Source organism: Prionailurus viverrinus, chromosome F1 (genome assembly GCF_022837055.1).
Source record: "Prionailurus viverrinus isolate Anna chromosome F1, UM_Priviv_1.0, whole genome shotgun sequence".
NCBI lineage: Eukaryota > Metazoa > Chordata > Mammalia > Carnivora > Felidae > Prionailurus > Prionailurus viverrinus.
Window position 1 is genome coordinate 51580021 of NC_062577.1, and position 22140 is coordinate 51602160.

At 34.1% G+C, this 22140-nt stretch overlaps 1 protein-coding gene across 1 annotated transcript in view; it reads right to left on the reverse strand.

The window, feature by feature from the left end:
• The window catches only part of USH2A (usherin), a 735906-nt gene that overhangs the window by 617664 nt on the left and 96102 nt on the right, over positions 1-22140 (reverse strand). The window contains exons 9-10 of the mRNA XM_047839579.1: positions 5846-6041; positions 2205-2335 (exon numbers count right to left, since the gene is read on the reverse strand). Of these exons, the coding sequence (XP_047695535.1) occupies positions 2205-2335; positions 5846-6041 (327 nt within the window). The remainder of the gene's footprint in view (positions 1-2204; positions 2336-5845; positions 6042-22140) is intronic.

Below are 22140 nucleotides of genomic sequence, written 5' to 3' on the forward strand. Positions count from 1 at the left end.
GTTTTTGATTTCTACTCTGATTCCATTGTGGTTGAAGGATATACTCTATGGTTTCAACTCTTTTATTTATTTATTTATTTATTTATTTATTTATTTACTTACTTACTTAATGTTTATTTATCTTTGAGAGAGAGAGAGAGAGACAGAGACAGAGAGAGACAGAGAGAGAGGGAGACGCAGAATCCGAAGCAGGTTCCAGGCTTTAAGCTGTCAGCACAGAGCCTGATGTGGTGCTCGAACTCACAAACCGGGAGATCATGACCTGAGGCAAAGTCAGATGCTTAACCGACTGAGCTACCCAGGTGCTCCAGGTTTCAGTTCTTTTAAATTTGTTGAAGTTTTGGGGTGCCTGGGTGGCTCAGTCAGTTAAGCGTCAGGCTCAGATCATGATCTTCCGGCATATTTATTGGGTGCTAATTATATTACTGAAACTGTTCCATATATGTTGGACAGAAAGAGACAAAGAAGGAAATTATCATAAAGGCTTTAATAAAAATAATATGGGGTAACATAAACAAAAGTGATTTCAAAATGTTCTATAATTCTGTGGTTGGTGAAGAGATCTTAAAAGATATGTCAATCTTTGAGTGGAAACGTGAATATCAAGCAAAATATATACGTGCTAAAAATTTATGGCAGATTTGTAAAGAGGAGCTGTGTAAAGATAGTCAGATTTTACTGATCAAAATGTATAAAATTGTAATATGACTTTCTCAGAAAATAGTTCCTCAAAATCAAAAAATAAAAAAATTGTAGAAATTGCCTTGTCAAAAGACTCTTCAACCTTCCAGTAAAACATATAATGTTCCTTTATTAACACACTACAGTCACTCTGAAGTTTTCAAATTGTCATTTTGGCCTACTTTACATTTGGCTTTTATTTGTTAAAGCAGTTTATAATGTATGCTGAAAGTTTTATGACCAATATATTTTGCCTTGAACTTAGTATCTTCGTGCTGTAGCTTTTTTTTTTCTTTAACCATATAGTGGGCTTACATTACTATCCAGTGCATTCTCAATTATTTACAAGGGAATATGTAATTGTTTAAACAACTTTTTTAAATGTTTATTATTAAGAGAAAGAGAGTGTGAGCAGAGTAGGTGCAGAGAGAGTGGGGGACAGAGGATCAAAAGCAGCCTCTGAGCTGACAGCAGAGAGCCTGATATGTAGCTGGAACCCATAACTTCGAGATCATGACCTGAGCTGAAATCAAGAGATTGATGCTTAACCTACTGAGCCACCCAGACACCCCTATGTAATTATTAAAAATTAATACAATCACTGAATTGATTCTTTTTAATTTTTTAATGTTTATTCATTTTTGAGAGACAGAGACAGAGCATAAGGGAGGGGGAGAGAGAGAGAGAGAGAGGGAGAAAGACAGAATTCGAAGCAGGACCCAGGCTCCCAGCTGCCAGCACAGAGCCCAACCCAGGGCTCAAACTCACTGACTGTGAGATTATGACCTGAGCCAAGTCAGACGCTTAATCAACTGAGGACCCAGGCACCCCTGAAATGATTCTTTAAAGTAAATTTGCCCTTTATATATTATTATGTATGAGTATTATCACAACAGGTCAAAAGCTCTAGCTGAAGATACCACATTTAAATATGGAGCTGCTTTTTCTGACTTGAGGCAGGATTTATAGGCCCAGGTCAGTTAGCACCTGTGTTCATGTAGGTCAAACATTGGTACTTGTGATGTTGGTAAGAAAAATGGATAAAATCATAAAAATTCATTGTATCATCAAGAGAGAAGGTTGGAACAAGAAATTTAGAAGTAGGGCTATCATAATTTTCATGTGGAGCTATGTGTTCCCTTTTTTATACTATCTTCTATGGAATTTGGGAGGAAAACTGTTGTTTAATTAATACCTTTTATTAGTATTAACTCACCCATCATGCCAAGACATATACTCAATTACTTCCTAGTTTACTTGGAATCCCCTCCCCCTCAATATTTTCGACAATTTTAAAATTAAAAATAAAATGAACCTTTCATATATGCAAAGGACCACCTAAGCAGCCTTGTATGTGCTGTTAAAAGTTACACAGGAACACTTCTAAAGCAGCCATCTCCAAGAAAAGCAAACACACACAGAGGACTTCCTGATAAATACAGACCTCCATGTCACTGGTAGAACATCTCCCAAGTTAATTTCTGAAAATGAGCAATTATTTACCTTCAATACTCAGAACTCACCTCATCACAAAGGAGGTCACTGTTTCTAGTGCCCATTTTATCACAATCACAGGGTTTGCAAACATCTACGGCGGAAGTATCTGCACCAACTTGGCGGAAAAAGTAATCCTTACACAGCTCACAGTTCCTTCCTGCGTCAGGGAAAGGTTATGCATTATGACTTCCAATTCATTAAAATCAGCTGCATAATTCAAAATTAAAGACTGTATTCCTTTGAGGGAATTCTATAATTTTCGGGACGTCCATTTTAATGCACCTTTCATCTCTACCTGCCAATTTAGTGATCCAGAGCATATGAAACAATGAACCTGTTACAAACTGTGCTTTACTTCATTAAACTCCCATCTGTTATGTAATACCACACTTCTAAAAAGCTCTGCTTTGTTGGGACCCATCCATTTTGAAAGACTTTGCTTCCAAATTTAAAACTTTTCTTTCTTTCTAGGACTAGGCACTTAATCTAAATCAAATATGAGAAACGTTTATATGTGTGGTAGATGATGGCCATACAGTTGGAAGCAAGTATGTGTGTAGTATTGGAAATATTATTCAAGCACTAAATCTTGTTTAAAAAAAAAGGACACTGTTCCAAATATAATTTATTATTCTATATTTAACATTATTAAAAGCAAAAGTTTCTGCTGCTTATTGCCATTATTTTTTTATTTCAAATACCAAAATATAAATTTATTATGTTTAGATATACCAAATACGTTTCATAGTAAATATTAGAATAGACTGACATATTAGAAATATGAGGTAATTCCCATAGTTTACAATTTATTATTTAGAAATTTTCTCTTGACATTTTATATAAGAAAAAACTTAAACTGTAGGGAGCTTCTAAAGTAAATGTGAGTAGTATATAAGATCACTGAAAGGAGCTGAAATAAAACTCAAGACTATCAATTCCCTTTTAAACATTATGCACTCTGTTCAAATATTGTTGAAATTGGCTCAATATCAAAAGACTATAGAAATAACTTAATCAAGTAAAAAACATATCCTGATGGATATTGGCCATGGACTAATTAAAAATTAAATGGATTTATAATATTTCTAGAATATTTCTATTTGCATATGATGATGATGACTCCCAAATTTCTATCTTTAATGTAGAAATTTCTTTATTTATCATTCAATGAATATTTATTGAGTGATTACCATGTTTCAAACACTGAGCTAAATGCTGAGGAATACAGTAGCAGGCCAAATACACATTGTACCCTTTCATAGAGCTTTCTTACAGTCTAGTGGGTAAAATGAATTCTAACTAAACAATTACAGGAATAAATACACATTTACCAATTGTGATAAACATAAGGTGCCACTAAAGTGTATAGATGGTACTGATCTGTCCTGAGGCATCACGAAAGGCTCTTTTTGAGAAAGGAGCTTCAAAACTGTGTTTCCAATTGCCCACAAGAGTTTCTTTTATCTCTTGGGAAACACTGTGAATATTTCCAAAACAGAACTTCCCATCTTCTCCCTAAGCTCTGAACCTCTTGTGTTTCCTATCTCAATGGTTGGCACCAACATTGACCCTCCTACTCAAACTGGAATGTTAGAATTGCAACTTGACTCTTTCTTTTCCTTATCTACACCCTACACTTTTGCTCAGAAAACACAGTCCCTTTCCATTCCAAATATCTCTTGGATCCAATTCTCTATATCCACCTGATCTCAAATGTACTCTAGAATTCTTTCTTACCTGGACTACTGCAGTATCCCAAACCACTTTTGGCTCTCTCCAATTCTTCTCAACTTTATAACCTGATTGGTTATAAACACAAAACTTTTTATGTCCCTTTCCTATAAAATACCTTCTATTAACCTGAGGATAGAAGCCAAACTCCTTGTCACAGTTTATACAGTCTTCCAGATCTGGCCCCTACCTTCCATCTTAGCACCTTTACTTACTATCTCCCATTTTCCCTTACATCAGTTCTTTCAGGGTGCCATATTTCTCTCTCCGCTAGGCCATTGCACATCTCTATCTCTTACTAGAAGTCTTTGTCAACTCCCTAATTCTCCTCCTCACTCCTCCACCTGGTTAACTCCTACTACATTTGCCCTATCTTAGCACTCCTCAGACAAGTTTATAATTGTTCCTTCAATAGTGTGCCTTTCAGGGGCATCTGGGTGGCTCAGTCAGTTAAGCATCCAACTTCGGCTCAGGTCATGATCTCACAGTCTGTGGGTTCACATGCTGCATTGGATTCTGGCCTGACAGCTCAGAGCCTGGAGCCTGCTTAGGATTCTGTGTCTCCCTCTTTCTCTGCTTCTCTCTCTCTCTCTCTCTCTCTCTCTCTCTCTCTCTCTCTCTCTCAGAAGTAAACATTAAAAAAATAGAGTGCCTTTCCTACTATATAATAATCCACAGAAAGACAGGAAAATTCATCTTTTTCATCATTATATTCCTAGCACCTAGCCACGTTCTGGTGACATTTTAGGTCATCAGTAATTATCCAATGAATTCATTCATGCTTCAGAGTGGCACACTTTCAAATCCATCAGACTTGGGCCATTTTATATTGCAAATTGAGATGTTTCCTATTTCTGCTTTTAATTTACGAGCCCATCAAAATGGTAATTTTCAATGAAAAGTCAAAATGCTATATGTTTTTTTAAGGTTTTTATTTATTTATTTTGAGAAAGAGAGAGCATGAGCAGGGGAGGGGGGAAGAGAGAGAGGGAGAGAGAGAATTCCTAGCAGGCTCTGAGCTGATAGGGAAGACATGAGGCTCAGTCTCATAACTGTGAGATCATGACCTGAGTTGAAATCAAGAGTCAGATGCTTAACTGACTGAGCCACCCAGGTGTCCTGCTATCTCATTTTATAACAAGATTTTGATAATCATCTTCTTTGTTTCATTAGCATTTGTAAAAAGAGTATTCCCAGATTACCAGATTCAGGCCAATTTTGAGTGAATATAAACGGCACTACATGCAAATCCAGACATAATGGAAGATCAAGGTCACACAAAAAAACTTATTTTAAGGGCATACATATTCAAACTAATAATTCCTGAGTTTTCTAAAATATACTCATGGTTTAATAAAATGACATGTACTTTAAAAAAATAAAACTTTCTTGAAAAGATATAGTCTAAGATTTGAGTGTGTTTCTGAAAACTACCTGATTATTTAGAAAACTAAACAAGCTTTAGTTTTCAAACCTACAAGTACCATTTCTTTAAGTTTTTATTTAAATTCCAGTTAGTTAACATACACTGCAATATTAGTTTCCAGTACAATATAGTGATTCGACACTTCCGTAGTGCTCATCACAACAAGTGCCCTCCTTAATCCCCATCACTTATTTAATTAACCCATTCTCCCACCCACCTCCCCTTTGGGAACCATCAGTTTTTTCTCAATAGTTAAGAGTCTGTTTCTTGGTTTCTCTCTCCGTCTCTCTCTCTCTCTCTCTCTCTCTCTCTCTCTCTTTCTTTCTCTCTCTCTCCCTTTGCTCATTGTTTTGTTTCTTAAATTCCACATACGAGTGAAATCATATCATGGCACTTTCTTAAGTAAGATAGCAATAACATAATTTAAAATGATTGCATTGCATGAAGAAGCACATGGACCTCAAAGGCCAAATCAGCCTTGGTTATTTGTTATCTATGATTGCTAGTTACCTGTGGTGTTATGTTCACAATCATCACAGACCCCTCCACCTCCTCTGTGGTGCTCAAATGGAAATGGGTCCACTGAGATGTTGTAGTGGCAGCTTCTGGAATGGTTGTTGCATTGACAAGGTTTGCAGTTGAAAGCATGAACTTGATCACCTTGGCGGAAAGGCTTATCATTATAAAGAGGCAAGCAGTGATCACACTGAAAAAATAAAGTAACAGAACAATAAAGAAATATAAAAAAGTGATTTTTGTCTTTAGATTTATATATCAGGCACTTTCACTAGACGTAAAACTAACAGAAATTAGCATATTATAGGTAGTATGAAATTATAAGTGTGCATACAAGCTGAAACTATGCAAAATGGTGTGAATAACCAGTGAGAAAAGTTTATGATTGTTCCATAATCTTTAATTTTTTTGTCAAAACATTAAAATTTGGCTTCCAGTTTTAGGTTCCATAAGTAAGGAGCTTGGAGTCACCACTCCATCCTAACCACTCCATCCTAACAAGTAACAAGCTGAACAGACTGAAAAATCACCAACTCTTCTTGGATCTCTAAGGGGAACAATGGGACAAACAGCTATCCCCAAGGTTGAAAAAGCAGACTGACAGATACAGGGAGTCTCAGTGACAAAAGCAAAGACTCACCAGCAGAAGACTCCATGGGAACCAGTTTCAGGGGAAAAATGAAGACTTATCTGTACTTAACAATTTGCTGGAGATTCAATAGCAATACGTCTGAGAAATGACGTCTCCAAGGGGACCTAGTTACAAAGGGTGCTCCCAACCATTTTGTGGGATTTACCTCCAGGAGCCTGACCAGGTTCTCATAGTAAATATCAGGAGAATATTTCCTAATGCTTCTGGCAGAAAGAGGGAGAGGGAGTAATTTTGAAATAAATTAGTGCTCACTGCTCTTTTCAAAATGTATTTATTTATTTAAGACAGAAAAAGAGAGAAAGCAGAAGAGGGGCAGAGAGAGAGGGAGACAGAGAATCTGAAGTAGGCTCTGTGCTGACAGGAGAAAGCCCAATGGGGTGGGGGTGGGGGCTCGAACTCATGAACCATGAATGAGATCATGACCTGAGCAAAAGTTGGACATTTAACCAACTGAGCCACCCAGGTGCCCCTCACTGTTGTTTTTAATGGCATTTACCCTCAGGAGAAATTAGTTAAATATAGCCTAACCTGCTGGGGAATTTTCTGAGCTAAACCAACTTCGAGAAGAGAAATACTCAACTCCAGCCCACTCCAGACATCCTGCCCACCTATAGGTGGTAGAGACAGAGAAGCACATGTGAAGTTCACAGCCCAGAAGCACAGGCTCACTAAAAGACTAATCATAGGACTATATAGTACTTCCCCCACAGTTCACCACAATGCTAAAGGCCTGTATATAACAGTTCCTTTTACCAGGCACTTCTATCTATGAAGAAAAAACTACAAGGAACACTAAAGGCAAAAATCCCCACAAAAAAACAAAAAAATTAAAAAACATGACACACACACAGTTTGAAAAGAAAGAGCAAGCATCAGAATCATATATGTCAGGGATGTTGGAATTATCAGACCAGGAATTTAAAATATCTGTGATTAAAATGCCAAGGGCTCTGATGGATAAAGAAGACAGCATGCAAGAAAAGATGGGCAATTTAAGCAGAGAGATAGAAATCCTAAGAAAGAAACAAAAAGAAAAGCTAAAGATCAAACAGAAATGAAGAATCCCTTTGATGAGCTTATTAACAGATTGGACTCAGCAGAGGAAGGAATTTCTGAGGTAGATGATGTATCAATAGAATCCTCAAAAACTGAAAAGCAAAGAGAATAAAAACTGAAGAAAAAAAATAGACAAGCCAAGGACAATGGGACAACTATAAAAGGTATAACATACACATAATGGAAACACCAGAAGGTTAAGAGAGAAAAGAATGGAAGAAATATCTGAAACAATAATGACTGAGAAATTCTTCAATTTAATGTCAAACACCAAACCACAGATCTAGGAAGCTTAGAGAACACCAAGCAGGATAAATACTAAAAACAAAAAACAAAACAGGAGTGCCTGGGTGGCTCAGTCAGTTGAGCGTCCTACTTCAGCTCAGGTCATGATCTCAGTTCGTGGTTTCAACCCCCATGTTGGGCTCTGTGCTGACAGCTCAGAGCCTGGAGCCTGCTTCAGATTCTGTGTCTCCCTCTCTCTCTGCCTCTCCCCTGCTCATGCTCTGTCTCTCTGTCTCTAAAAAAATATAAACATTAAAAGAAATTAAACAAAACAAGGCAGCAAAATCTGTACCTGGACCCAGAGTTTTTAAACTATAAAAAATCAAAGATAAAGGAAAAATCCTGAAAGAAGCCAGTTTTAAAAACACCTAACCTGTAGAATCACAAAAGAATTACATCTAACTTCTCAAAAACCATGCAAGTAAGAGGAGAGCAGAGTGAAATGCCTAGGTGTCAAGAGAAAAAAGTCACCAACCTAGAATTCTGTACCCTGCCAAATTATGCTTCAAAAGTGAAGGAGAAATAATCACTTTCTCACACAAACAAAAATTGGAATTTGTTGCCAGTAGATCTGTCTCACAAGAAATGTTCAAATTTCTTTAGAGAGAAGAAAAATACTGTAGGTCAGAAACTCAGATCTACATAAAGGAAGAGCATCAAAGAAGGAATAAGTGAAGGTAAAACTTTAAAAATGTTCCATCAGTTATAAACTTGAAGGGATTTAAAATATAATAAACTAACACTTAGTAGACTGTAAGTTAACATTTGAAACCTTGTGAATTAAATTGTATTTCCTGTAGAAAAAAATTGAGTAGCTTGAATAGTGTTTGCTTTCTTATCCTATAACTCTATAACTTTCCATTCTGAGAAAGCATCTTTTCTATGCCTTGATGAATTACCATATTGCTTTGTAAGTATGGATCCGTTTCCATCATTTTTTTAATGTTTATTTTATTTATTTTTGAGAGAGAGAGACAGTGACAGTGGGGAGGAGCAGAGACAGAAGGAGACAGAGAATCCCAAGCAGGCTTCACACTGTCAGCATAGAGCCCCAATAGGGGCTTGAACCCACAAACTGTGAAATCATGACATGAGCCAAAATCAAGAGTCAGACACTTAATCAACTGAGCCATCCAGCTGCTGCCCAACTTCCATCATTTTAATCTTTGCACTTCCAGTGTCATCTTCACCCTATTCCTCATAACCACTGTGCTCATATTTACACAAATGTAAAATGCAGCTTTTATATCCAGCTGCACATACAGAGTCTTTCAAATGGTGGCACCGGTCAGCTACATCTTCTGTGAACAAAGAAATGCTCAATTACCCTTTTTGCATATTCATATTTCTGAAATGTCACATGGGTTTATTCCTGACAGACTAGGAAGCAGCACAACTGCAAGCTCTCTATGAATGAACTGAACGGATGTGTACCAACCAATCACCAACAGACTGAAATAAGAGACATGATTGGTCACTGATCGTGATGTGCATTCATTCTTTCCATAGTAATTTGTAGATTGAAGAGCCAGAAGCTAAATCTGTACTTTATAAAATTACTCACCATTAATATACAATGAAAACTAATATTTTAACCATACTGTTGGAATATTGTGTTATCTAACTAAACTATGGAAACTGAAATTTATGTATATTGGAACTCTGCAGAGTAAATACTTTTAAAGATTTTGTTACATATGGCCAAATTCCTTCTAGAAAACTAAATTTATAGTCCCACCAGAAATATATGAGAATGTCCATTTTATGTTCTGTTCAACCTAAAACTGTTATTATCTCTTCATGATTTTTAGAAAAATATTAATCACTGTTTGGGTAGGTATGTCTTTTGTTACTACTAAAGCTATATGTTTTTCATCTGGTTCTTGGCCAAATATATTTTTTGAGGAAACTTTTCATTTGTATTTTGCATATATTTTTTGTGTTGATTTTAAATCTTATATTAAATACATTTTTCTTTTGCCAGTCAAATAGTGAGGATTTAGTTCATAATTTTCTATATATACCTTTATTTTTTTTTCTTTTACTTTACTTCTACTTTAGTGGCCAAATTTTTCAGTAAAACAGGTAATATACATGGTACAGTTATAATGGTAGACATATTTGCATTATTTCTGAATTTAACGGAAATGTTTTTAATGTTACAACTTTTCTAATGATGTTGACTATATCAGGTAAATTATCATTTAAAAGAACAAATATATTCTGAAATTAATAAGATCTTTTTATATTAAACATGAGAAATATATTGTCAATTTTGTTAAATGTCCTGATTTAATTTTTTGACCCAGTGTATTAATAAATTGTTATAGGATAATAAATTAATTAGAATCTATGCTTGCATTCTTAATTAACATCATTAATGGTAAATCATGGCTAAAATTATTTAAGATTTTAAATTTATATTCATAAATTAACTTGTTCTATGTTTTTATAAAGACATTAAAATAAATAAAACCCTAACATTTTAATGCAGAATCAGTATGTGCTTCAACTTATCAAGTTAACTTTAAAATCTGAGCGATCAGAAAATTCATATTTTGTACACACATTAAAACCTACTATAGTTTGTCAAGTTATGTTGCTTATAAAGTATGACTGATTCAAGATTTAAAATAATATATACATACATAACAGAATTTCTGAATTATTTTTCTTACACTCCCCCCCCACCATTTTCTGCTATAAAATAATGTGACTTCTGAAAGTGCCCAGCTTTTCTCAGAGTTACATATTTAAATGATGAATTAGGAGAGTCAAGCCACGTAAAGTCTCAAAAAGCCCCCCTATCTATTCATAACAATGATCCTTTGAAATTTTTACTTTTTTAAGATTATTAAAAACTATTTTGATATTTTGGACAAGAAAGGTCATTTCCTTTTACTATTTTCTGCAATAAACATTTAATACGTTAGAGCAGTTTGACATATTTCATAATCATTACTTGGACAAACTGTAGTCTAAAGCATTTTTTACCAGTATTTTTTTCTCCTCCACTAGTTCATAGTTGAACAATTTCCTCCCTTAATATTTTTAAAGTTGGAAAGAAAAAAGTATATAAAAATTTAATTGTCCAATGTGTTGCTGTTCTGTGGTATTCTGAAATTTTTAGCATGAAAGCACATAGTTTTGTTACTTAGCCAAGGAAAAGGAAAACAAAAGACAGAGAGAGGAAAATGAGATGGAAACATCACCATTTTCCCATCAGGTAATGCTTAATTCCAATAATTAGTAAAGAATTCACTCTTGCATTTTGGTAAATTTTTTTAAATCTTTATTATATTCTTTTTGGAGTGCTGAAGATTCTTTCTCCCCAAAACCTTTTCTCACCCTTGGCACTGGGATACCTGTACTGTTTTCTCCTCCCACAGCACTCCATACCCTGACCATGTTCCTGTTGTTTTGAAGTGAAATTATTGCTTTACTTACATGTATCTTCCAGGAGTTACAAGTTATTGACTTTTGTACTCCCTGTGTCATCTGCATAGAAGCTTACTAGACAATTGCTGAGCTGTTAACTGAAAATTCACATTTAATAAATATAGGAATATCCAAAATAGTCATTGTTAAGAAAATTTAGAGAGGGGACACAATGGAAACAATTTATAAATAGGGTAAGGTTTATATAAAGACTTCAAAATTGGATGTTATTAGATGATTTTCAATAAACAATTCACAAATATAATAGTCATTTTGTAAAAGAAAGTTATGTAGCAATCTATAAGAATATTGTCAATTATGGATCATTGGCCAAAAAAATAAAAAAAAAATTAAAAGCAGGGGAACAAACCTCTTTAAGTTTTATTTCACCAGCAATAATCACTTGCAAATCAAATTATATAGAATTCAATGTTAGATCTTAGGCATATGCTTGAAGTCAGACATTTTAGTTCAATTACTGGTGCTGCCACTAACAGTAAAAGGTAAGATGAAATGCAGACTTTCTGTATGCTGCACCCTCTCTCAAGCATTTAACATGGATTATTTCAATGAATCCTTTAGGCTTTGGATCATATAAGTATCTCACATCTGATTTCTGTTTGTTGATTTGTTAGCCCTGTGCTCTCACATAATTAATTCTACCTCTTTAAGCCTTATTTTTTGTTATTTATCACATGGGGTAATAACACCTGCCTCATAGAATTGTTGTAAAGATCAAGTGCTTAGCAGAGAGTCTATCACATAGTAAGCTTTTAGCAAACACTGTGTACTACTTTGTTATCAGATTAGCAACTGAGAGTTAAAGAGGTTAGGTACCATGAAAAATATCATTGGACAGGAAGTCCTTGAAGCTACTTTACCTCTGCGAATCTTAGTTTCTTCATCTCTAAAAGGAAGACAACTCAATTCAATAGCTTTATTTTTGACTCAAAGGATAAGTGGTAATATTTAAGCAATGCCCAACACAAAGGCTGGCACAAATTACATATTCAAAATCTGGAAGTTACAAGATGGAGAAGGAAGAAGGAAAAGAAAGAGGAGGGTAAAAATCCAACAGAGGTGTTTATCTGAAGTTCAAGTGACACTAGCAGTATATAAGACTGCCGCAGTGCAATATATTAACTATAACCATTAATAGGGGATTCTGTGATCAGAAGTGTACTAGTGCATGGTCTGATGTGGAGGATGTAGCCTAAAGAATGGAGCAATGAGCAATTAATGACCAAAATTTATTTCTGGTTAATTTTATCGTCTGTAGCTCTAACAACGGAAAACGCCTGATCTACACATACTTCCTAGGAGCCATCAGATATCATTAGGATGTAACTATCACTTCTAGTAGGCTTAACTATAGGGGAGATATATTCTAACTGAATAAATGGAAGAATAGATGAAAACTCACTTTCTGAGTTCCTGGCTTTGGAGGAGAGAAATGAGCTCATTAAGTTCTCTTCCCCAGGTCAATTAGCCATGCAATTAATCTCGTTTTCTAATGTTTTTAAAAAACTATCTCCATTGCAACACTTTGGCCAAATGCAAAATTTTTGCTGCAAGATGATGCCAGATATTTTTTTATTTTTTATTTATTTATTTTTTTGCTTCTTTGAAAGTCTTCTTACTGGCAACTTTGCTCACCCGATGTTGGTGTTTTTATTATTCAAGTTATGCTTTCTTGAATAAAGGTGGTGGAAGTGATGATACGGAATCCGTGGTCCTGTCATCCTGATTACAGATGCAGTTTGTCTTTTACAAAGCAACTGCCGGCTGTTTGAGTTTGGGATGTTGCCTACATGAGTTTGTGGAGCAAATCCAGCCAAAGCATTCTTTTGGTATTTTTATGAAGACCACATTTCTGGTTTTTGACTGTGATCTAAAAAATAAATCTCATTTAAGAATTTATTTTTACCATTAACCTAAAAAAGACATTATCAAAAAGGCTTGTATATAAGACTACACTAAATACTACAATAATGCTTCAAAGACACAGTCCTGGCTTTTTTAATGTTTAAAATCAAAGAAAAATTTGCCACTGACCTAATGGAGTGGCTTGAGTACTACTAAGTAGCTGTTGTTCAAAATGTCTAGCCTTCCCTTTGTGGACAATAAAAAACCTGCAGAAATATTAGTAACATCTTATCTCTACCTAAAGAAAACAAGCATAGATATCATTTTCAACTCTCAAGTTGAATTTTTTTTAAATATATTACAGTACCAGGGTGACACGGGTTTGTAGAAGCAGAAACTAGTCCTAGGTAGGAGGTGCCGGGACATTCCATTGAACCCAACAATTCCAGTGGGAGTTCAGAAAAGTGCATTTTTAAAACTAGTGGTAAAGATTTTTTTAATTGTGAAGAAAAGGAAACAATGCCCAAAAGAGAATGCTTTGAAAATGTCATATCTTGCCAAAGGAATATAATGAGTAATTATTTTATAGTGCTTTCACTTTTGAGTTTTGAATTGTCATTGATACTTACAAGACATGGAAATTCATAGCAAGAGGGAGGTAAAATGCAGAAATATATCCTTTGTGTGTGTTCTCAAGATACAGTAAACATATAGAATTTCGGTCTCTAGACAACATATAATATTTTGAGAAAATAAAGTCTTAAAGGTACAGACATCACCTGGTCCAAATTGGTATGAAATATAAGCAAAAGTCTATTATTCACTTTTTTGTTGGGTCCATAGAAGACATTTTTCTGTGTACTTGGAGTTCTGTACAATATAGTATTTAATATAAATAAAAACATGAAACTTAAAAAATTATAAATATAAATGTAGAAAAGTATTCATAATATAGTTTGAACTTAAAAATGATGTTAAGGATAACATGGAGAGTCTAATGCTATTTTCTAGATAGAGTTAGATTCATCTGCAGACATGGATATAGAGCTACAACTTTAAGCAGATAGAAATGGATAATACAGATTTACAATAACAATAACAAAAGATCTGAAAGGATATAAACTAAGAGCATTTGCTGAGGTTATCTATGGACGGTAAGTTACAGAAGGCTTTTACTTTTTATAAGTTTATTTTTTCCACAGGATGCATTTATTACTAATGTATTAAAAAATGAGGGCAAATAAAATGCAACTCCTTGGATACTTACAAGAAAATTACACATAATTTGCATGTAACACTTCACTAAGAGAAGCTAAGAAAATTAAAATGTTCCAGTTTTAAATTATACACAGATCAGTAAGATACTACAGAGGAAATGATTATTTTTTCAAGTCAATGTAGGCTGAGTTTATGAATTACCAGAAAACAGAGTATGAAGTTTTTAAAGATATAAATGTTTCCGAACAATGAGATTAATAAGGATTTTGAGAGATGACAGTCAAATTTTCTGTTGTAAAATGTGATTTAAAAGATACAGAACTAAACGACACACTGACATATTGGCATTTGATCTTAAGGACAATGCTGTGTTACTATCATTTTGTGTGGTTCACAAAGACAGATTAAAGACAAGAAATACTTTGTAGTCTATCCTTTGATTATTAAATTTCATGCAATGTAAATTTTTGGTTTCATAATTGCGTCTCTTTACAACTTCTTCCAGATAATTCTGAGAACCATGGCAAAATAGAAGAAACATGAGTAACTTTTGAGTAAATTATGAGCATTATGAGTAAATTTTTGATCTCATAATTTTCTTCTATCTTTTCTATCAATGACATTTAAATTTTTATTTAAAATTTAGAAACATTTGCGTACATTTTATGCAGTTTCTGAACCAGACGGTTTTCTACTTAATGTTTTTCCAATCTCCAGTTAATCATTTGTCACTTTAAATGATGTGTTTCTTCTATAACAACTGGATTCCCCCTGATATGTCCCTGGATGCTCAAATTATAAAATTAGACAATGGCTTTATCAGGGTTGAGGAACTTTATCATTGATTCATTTAACTGCTTTCATTTTGATAGCTTCTTAAGGGCTACTAATCAACTCCATGAAGTTGGAACCAAACACTTTGACATATCCAGGTAGGATTGACATAGAACAATCAGTGAATCTAGAAGACACTAATGAAATCTATTTTATTGTATTACATTCTAACAATACACAATGATATTTCTCTGAGACCATTAAATGGAATAGTATTCTCTTGTTACCATTACAGACTAGCAAAGACAATCTCTCAAAGATAATCTACAGGTCCAACAGCATTTTACCAACTCCCTCCCATCAGTCTCATTTTTGATCCATTAATTATGAATACTTTCAAATTTACAGAAAAAATATGAACTGCATATAGGAAAACTTAAAGAAGTGAGACTTTAGCAGCACATCATTTATTCAGTCACCTATGCAACAATCTTTAATGACCATTATGTATCTTTGAAGGAAGAAGAAAATATCTTCTTAGCCAGATACATAAAGTTCCTAGGAAGGATGGGGGTGGTGCTGATCTTCCTGAAAGTTACTCATAGAAGAGCTCAAAAGACCTAACAGACTCAATGCCCTTTGAAACCTCAAGTTCAGAAAAATGACCATGAGTCATCAAAGGAACAACTTGTCTTTAACATTCACAGATTAAGAAAACAGAGAACAACCTGCTTTTGAATTGTTTCAAAAATAGATTGAATCATTTCTTAAATGTTCATTTTAATTTTTTTCAATATACAAAATTCAATTATATTTCCTTTTTTTGACATTGCCAATTTTTTTAATTTATTTTTTATTGTTTTTAATTTTTATGTGTTGTTTTTATTTAAATCCCAGTTAGTTAACATATAGTGTGATAATGGTTTCAGGAGTAGAATTTAGTAATTTATCACTTACATATAATACCCAGAGCTTGTCCCAACAAGTGCCCTCCTTAATGCCCATCGCCCATTTAGCCCATCCCCCACCCACCTCCCCTCCAGCAGCCCTGTTTGTTCTCTGTATTTAAGTGTCACTTGTGATTTGCCTCCCTCTCTGTTTTTATCTTATTTTTCCTTTCCTTCCCCTATGTTCATCTGTTTTGTTTCTTAAATTCTACATATGAATGAAGTCACATCTGGAGGTGCACCTGGCTTGCTCACTCAGAAGAACTTGCAACTTTCGATTTCTGGATCATGAATTTGAGCCCTAGGCTGGGTCTAGAGGTTATTTAAATAAAAAACTTAAAAAAATTGTAATTAAAAATAAAAAGTCACATCTGGAAAATCTGTAAGAAGTAGTTACTTCCCCAGTAATGGTAAATGATGAAATAATCCTTTATTTTTCCTTAAGTCTAGGACATACCATACAGGTTAAAATTTAGGGGCACAAAGGACAACTATAGGTGCTGCCTTATTTTATTAAGCATTTATAGAGAAAATAGCATGTTTTCCATACGTCTGAAATCACTGCAATTATCATGAACTATCTGAATAGTCAATTTATCTGTTGTCCTTTGTAGACAACTATTAGATCTTCTTGATCTAATCAATCACAGCATAGTACGTGAAACATTGTAATTCCTCAATAAAGGTTATTGAGTAAGGGAAAGAAATGTATAAATGAATGAATAAACCAGTGAACGGATGATACAACACGAGCTCATTTCTATTAGTGAATTCACTTCCTTCATTCCTAGTTCTAGCAAAAAAAAAAAAAAGTGAAAGAAAATTGTCTCCTTTTCTACTCTCAACAGAGAAATGCCCACAAATGTCTTTATCTAGACAACACTTTCATGCAATAAGAATAGTGAATATGTTATGGCATCAGTCCTAAATGCTTCATATTTATCAGCTGCCTTTCTTTCCAATAATCTATGAAGAGTTGCTATTACCTCCATTTTACAGGTAAGAAAACTGAAGAATAGGAAAGAAATAATAATTTTCTAAAGTTACTCCCTGGAATGACAATTAGTATAAACTAGAAAGTAAAAATTTGTGAGGATGGCAATGCTTGCTGTGTTTTGTTCATTACAATATTCCCAGTGCCTAGAAGCCCTCACACATAGTAGACACTCAATTTACATATATATAATATGTATTATATATAAAAGTATACACATAGGTACATATAACTATGTATACATCATATATACATATACATATATATACATATATATTCATATATACGTACACACACACACACACACATATATACACAGCATATCTGTATCATATTCTCCTTCGTTCTCCATTAGAACTCTCTCTCCTAATCACCATGCTATGCTGGCGCCAGGGACAGAAAATGATCTCAGGGAGAGAGGTGCTGAGTGGATCCACTTGGCTAGCTGTTCATACGTCCCTCTGCTCAGTCTAAAGTGGAAGGCAGAGCCTTGGAAATCCAAAGTTGGAGTCTCTCCCCACGGGCTGGAAAATTCAGAGGTATGTAGGCAGCCCCTGCCTGTGTGGGATGGGGAGGAAGGCATTCTGTTCCAAAGTGAGAGATTATAAAATGCTCACTTTTTAAGAAGTCAGTATGGTACTAACTGAGCTAAAAGAGGCAATTTGTTCAACTACTCCCAAATGGCCTAAATGAATTAGAGATCTTCTGAAAGTCTGTAAATTGCTCCTTTCTCATCAGATTAGTGTGTTGGAAATTTTAAGAGCCTAAATCTCTAATAATAATAATAATTGTTCTCCAGCTCTGTTCAGAGCTTCCTCTTTTCTTTCAATGTAGCAGTTCAATTGTATTTGAATGATGTTGTTTCAGTAGAATTTCTTGTGTCTACTAGAGAAATCAGCTTTATAAACATAAAAACTTCAGTGTAGTCACATAACTACTTGTTCCAATAGAAGTTTCCCTTTGTACACCTAGTGCTCCAACCACAGATGTATGATTAGACAAACATGCGAACTTCTATCAGTGATAGGTTGGGTGCAGTGGGGGATGATAGCACAGATGAAATATCCAACTATAGAGAGAATCCGGACAGAAAGTGACTCAGTGCTTTGCATATAGTAGGTGATCAATAGATGTTTGAGGAATGCATGAATGAATGATCTAATCGACTGTTTACATTTGTGACATGTTACAGGACTATACCTTAGGTTATCTAGTATTTATTGGAATGGTAACACTAAAGGTTTAAAGGTAAATGCAGTAGTTTCCTGCAGATTTTTACCTATAGATTATTATGTAATCTCAATTAGCAAACCCTAAATGATTACCAGGCCTTGCCATTGAGAAGGCTTAAATGTTCATGTATTTATCCTTGAATTCTTTCTTCAGTAATTATCTTTCCCCTGGTTAGAAATTTTCATATAATTAAAGTGTCCACAGAAAATACATACTTAGCTTCTCTCTAGATGCTGCAAGTAACAGCATAAATTAAATAACTACTGATACTATTGGATAATACTGATGAGACAGTTGTGGTAATATAATAATCATGAACACTTAAAATACATAGCCTAACAAATCAACCATTAATATGTGTTGGCTACTTTTAGAAACTTTCTAATTTATGAAATGCCTTGTCTGTATGTCTATAGGTAAGGTTCAGTGGAAGATTGGAAACTCATCCAATAAAACAAATTTTGATAACACGTGAAACCAAATCCACATTTGCAAAAATAGAGACTGTAGACAGAATTATATGGACAACTGCTTCAGTTCTACACATTGTCCATATATAAATATAACTGATAGTTTATATACTTGTAAGGAGGAAACTTTTCACTCTGGCTTGGGAATGCAAACCATCTAACAATGTCTAGTTGTTCAATGAGATCCATTTGCATGACAGGCATTGGAGTCAGATTGCTTTTGAATACTGGTCATTGTTTCATATTTGATTTGTTCTCTGGCTTGCCTGCCCTTCGTATTGCCTCTTTAACTGTGGGAATTGTTCAGGGCACTAAATAGAAAAGACACATATGAGATACACAAGGTTCTCCCAAGGTCCAGAAGAAGGACACTGAGGTTTCTTCAAATTTGTAGGTTGTAACCAAGTCAATTCTCCTTTATAGCAACTATAATAATTTACCTCTACTGATACGCCAGAAAATGTGGCCTGCAATAGAGAACACATTTGTATAGGATAATCTACACTATTTTATAAAGGAAGCCAATGAAGAGAAAATGGATACACCATATTAAAATCTCTTCAAAAATAGGTTCATATTTTAAGCAGCAAAATCCATTATGTCTTCTCATTTTTAGGGTTCCTCTACACTTAGTGAGTGGACACCAAAATGTATTTGAGTTCCTATTTGGAAAGAAAGCCATTTTATATTGGAAATTTTATTTCATCTTAGACTTCAGTACTAGATTAGTAAATTTTCAAAATCCTTTCATTAGTATAGCTACATTGAATTTTTTTAAGATTTAAAATGTCAATGAGATTTATATTATCTGTTAATTATAAATTGTCAGTCTGAATAATTTGTTTGCACTAAAGTCACCTCTATTTATTATAGTAATTAGTGTGTACCAGGAAATCTTTTTTTAAATTTCACAAATGAAAGTCCTTCAATATTTTCAAATACGTGGATCTTTAATCAAGATGTTATAGTGGTACTGTAGCATAATGCTCTACACATAGAAGGCATTTAATAAATATTTGGTGAATGAAGCTAGCAAATGATCAGTCAACACGTTAGAACTATAAAAGTACACAATAATCATGAATTTTGTAACAGTTACCCCATCCTGAAGAGTCACCTCCACTGTTTTTAGCAGTAGCATGAATACTTAACATAGATGATATGTACCTGATAGATTAATAAATCATATTATTTTAGGAAAATTATATTAAAATATTTAGGATTGTAAAATTTATAAATAATAAAAAAGCAAACAAGCATGTTCTTTTATTCACTACCTGACTTAAAAAACAAAACATTGCAATATACATTCTACTCCATCAGTGACACATGAACTTAGCAATATCCGTTCACAAGCTTTTCTTCATATTTACACTTGATATATTACTTAGTAACAGTATTATTGTGCATGTTTTTAAATATTACATAAATGGTATATTGTGTATATTATTCTATAAGCTTTTTGTATTCTATTGTCTGAGAGTCTAGTTGTGTTGATGTAATAGCTATATTCATTTATATGAATTGAACTGCAGTAAGTATCCATTTAAATGTTTGCAAACTGTTTTCCCACACTGATGACACATTCCCATCATTAATGGATGAATGAATCCCCAGTAATCTACACCTTTGCCAGCCAATGAAATTTTCAGATTTTTTGAATCTTTGCCAATCTCATGAATATAAAATGTTATCTCACAGTTATGATTATTGATAACCAGTAAAATTGCAGCTGTTTCCATATGTATATTGGCCTTTTGAGTTGCCACTTCTAGCTGCTTACGCAAATTACTTGGTTCAATTTTCTTGGTCTGTTTCTTAATTGGTTTGATTTAAAAATTCCCTTTGTCTGTTATATGTGTTGTGTTGCTAATATAATCTGCTAATATGTAGCTTTTCCTTCTCTTTATTTTAAAAATGGTAGCTATGGGGCGCCTGGGTGGCACAGTTGGTTAAGCGTCCGACTTCAGCCAGGTCACGATCTCACGGTCCGGGAGTTCGAGCCCCGCGTCAGGCTCTGGGCTGATGGCTCGGAGCCTGGAGCCTGTTTCCGATTCTGTGTCTCCCTCTCTCTCTGCCCCTCCCCCGTTCATGCTCTGTCTCTCTCTGTCCCAAAAATAAATAAAAATGTTGAAAAAAAAATTTTTTTTAAATGGTAGATTTGGTGATTAGAAGTTTCTAATTATAATGTAGCCACATTTATTAGTTTCTTCCTCTATAGTTTTTCCTTCTTGTATTCAGAAGTTGTAAAGACATACTTTATTTTCTGTGGAAAATTATTTTTAAATTGTCTCTTGTTTTTTATTCTTGGGTATATAAAAATAATTATTTTCATGTTTCTATCTTATATCTAGCCACTTTGCTGAATTCCCCTCAATATTTAGTAATTTGTGGAATTTTTTGCATTTTCTGGCTCAATTATCTTGTCTTCAGATATTGGCAGCTCAGTTCTTTTAAGTGTTGTTTTTTTTCTTATCACATTGAGCTGGCTAGATCCTCCAATAAAATGTGGAATAATAGACATCCTTGTCTTATTCCTGGTTTTAAAGGGAATGCTTCAATAGATTTACATTTATATGCACTGTTAATATTAGGAACTGGAAGGTATTATGCTAAGTGAAATAAGTCAGAGAAAGACAGATACAATATGTTTTCGCTCATATGTGGATCCTGAGAAACTTAACAGAAGACGATGGGGGAAGGGAAGGGGGGAAAAAAAAAAGTTACAGAGTGGGAGGGAGGCAAACCATAAGAGACTCTTGGATACTGAGAACAAACTGAGGGATGATGGGGGGTGGGGGGGGGGAGTGGGGAAAGTGGGTGATGGGCATTGAGGAGGGCACTTGTTGGGATGAGCACTGGGTGTTGTATGGAAACCAATTTGACAATAAATTATATTATTATTATTATTAAACAAAAAAATAAATAAATCTCAGAAAAAAAAAGAAAATTATACTTGTTTCTCTATCAGGTTAAGAGTTCTTAAAGCACTTATCTAGAAAGGTGTTAATTTCATTAATTGCTTTTTTCCAAGCCTACTGATTTTATGTTTTTGCTTTCTTCAATTAATGTGATGAAATACATTAATAGTTTTATTAATATTAAATTCCACTCTCATTCCTGGGAGAAACCCAATTTAGCTACTATATATTATTGTAGATTTGATTCATCATTTAAAAATTTTTGGCTTTGTTTATAAGAGAGTGATCTTTTCTTTTTGTACTCTCCTTGTTTGATCTTACATCCTGGCCTCCACAATTCATTTTACCAACACAGTTCAAAATAAGTTAAAAGCCTAGTATACTATGTATTTAACTTGTTTATTTTACTTCTTTGGTTTCCCCCACCCACACCAC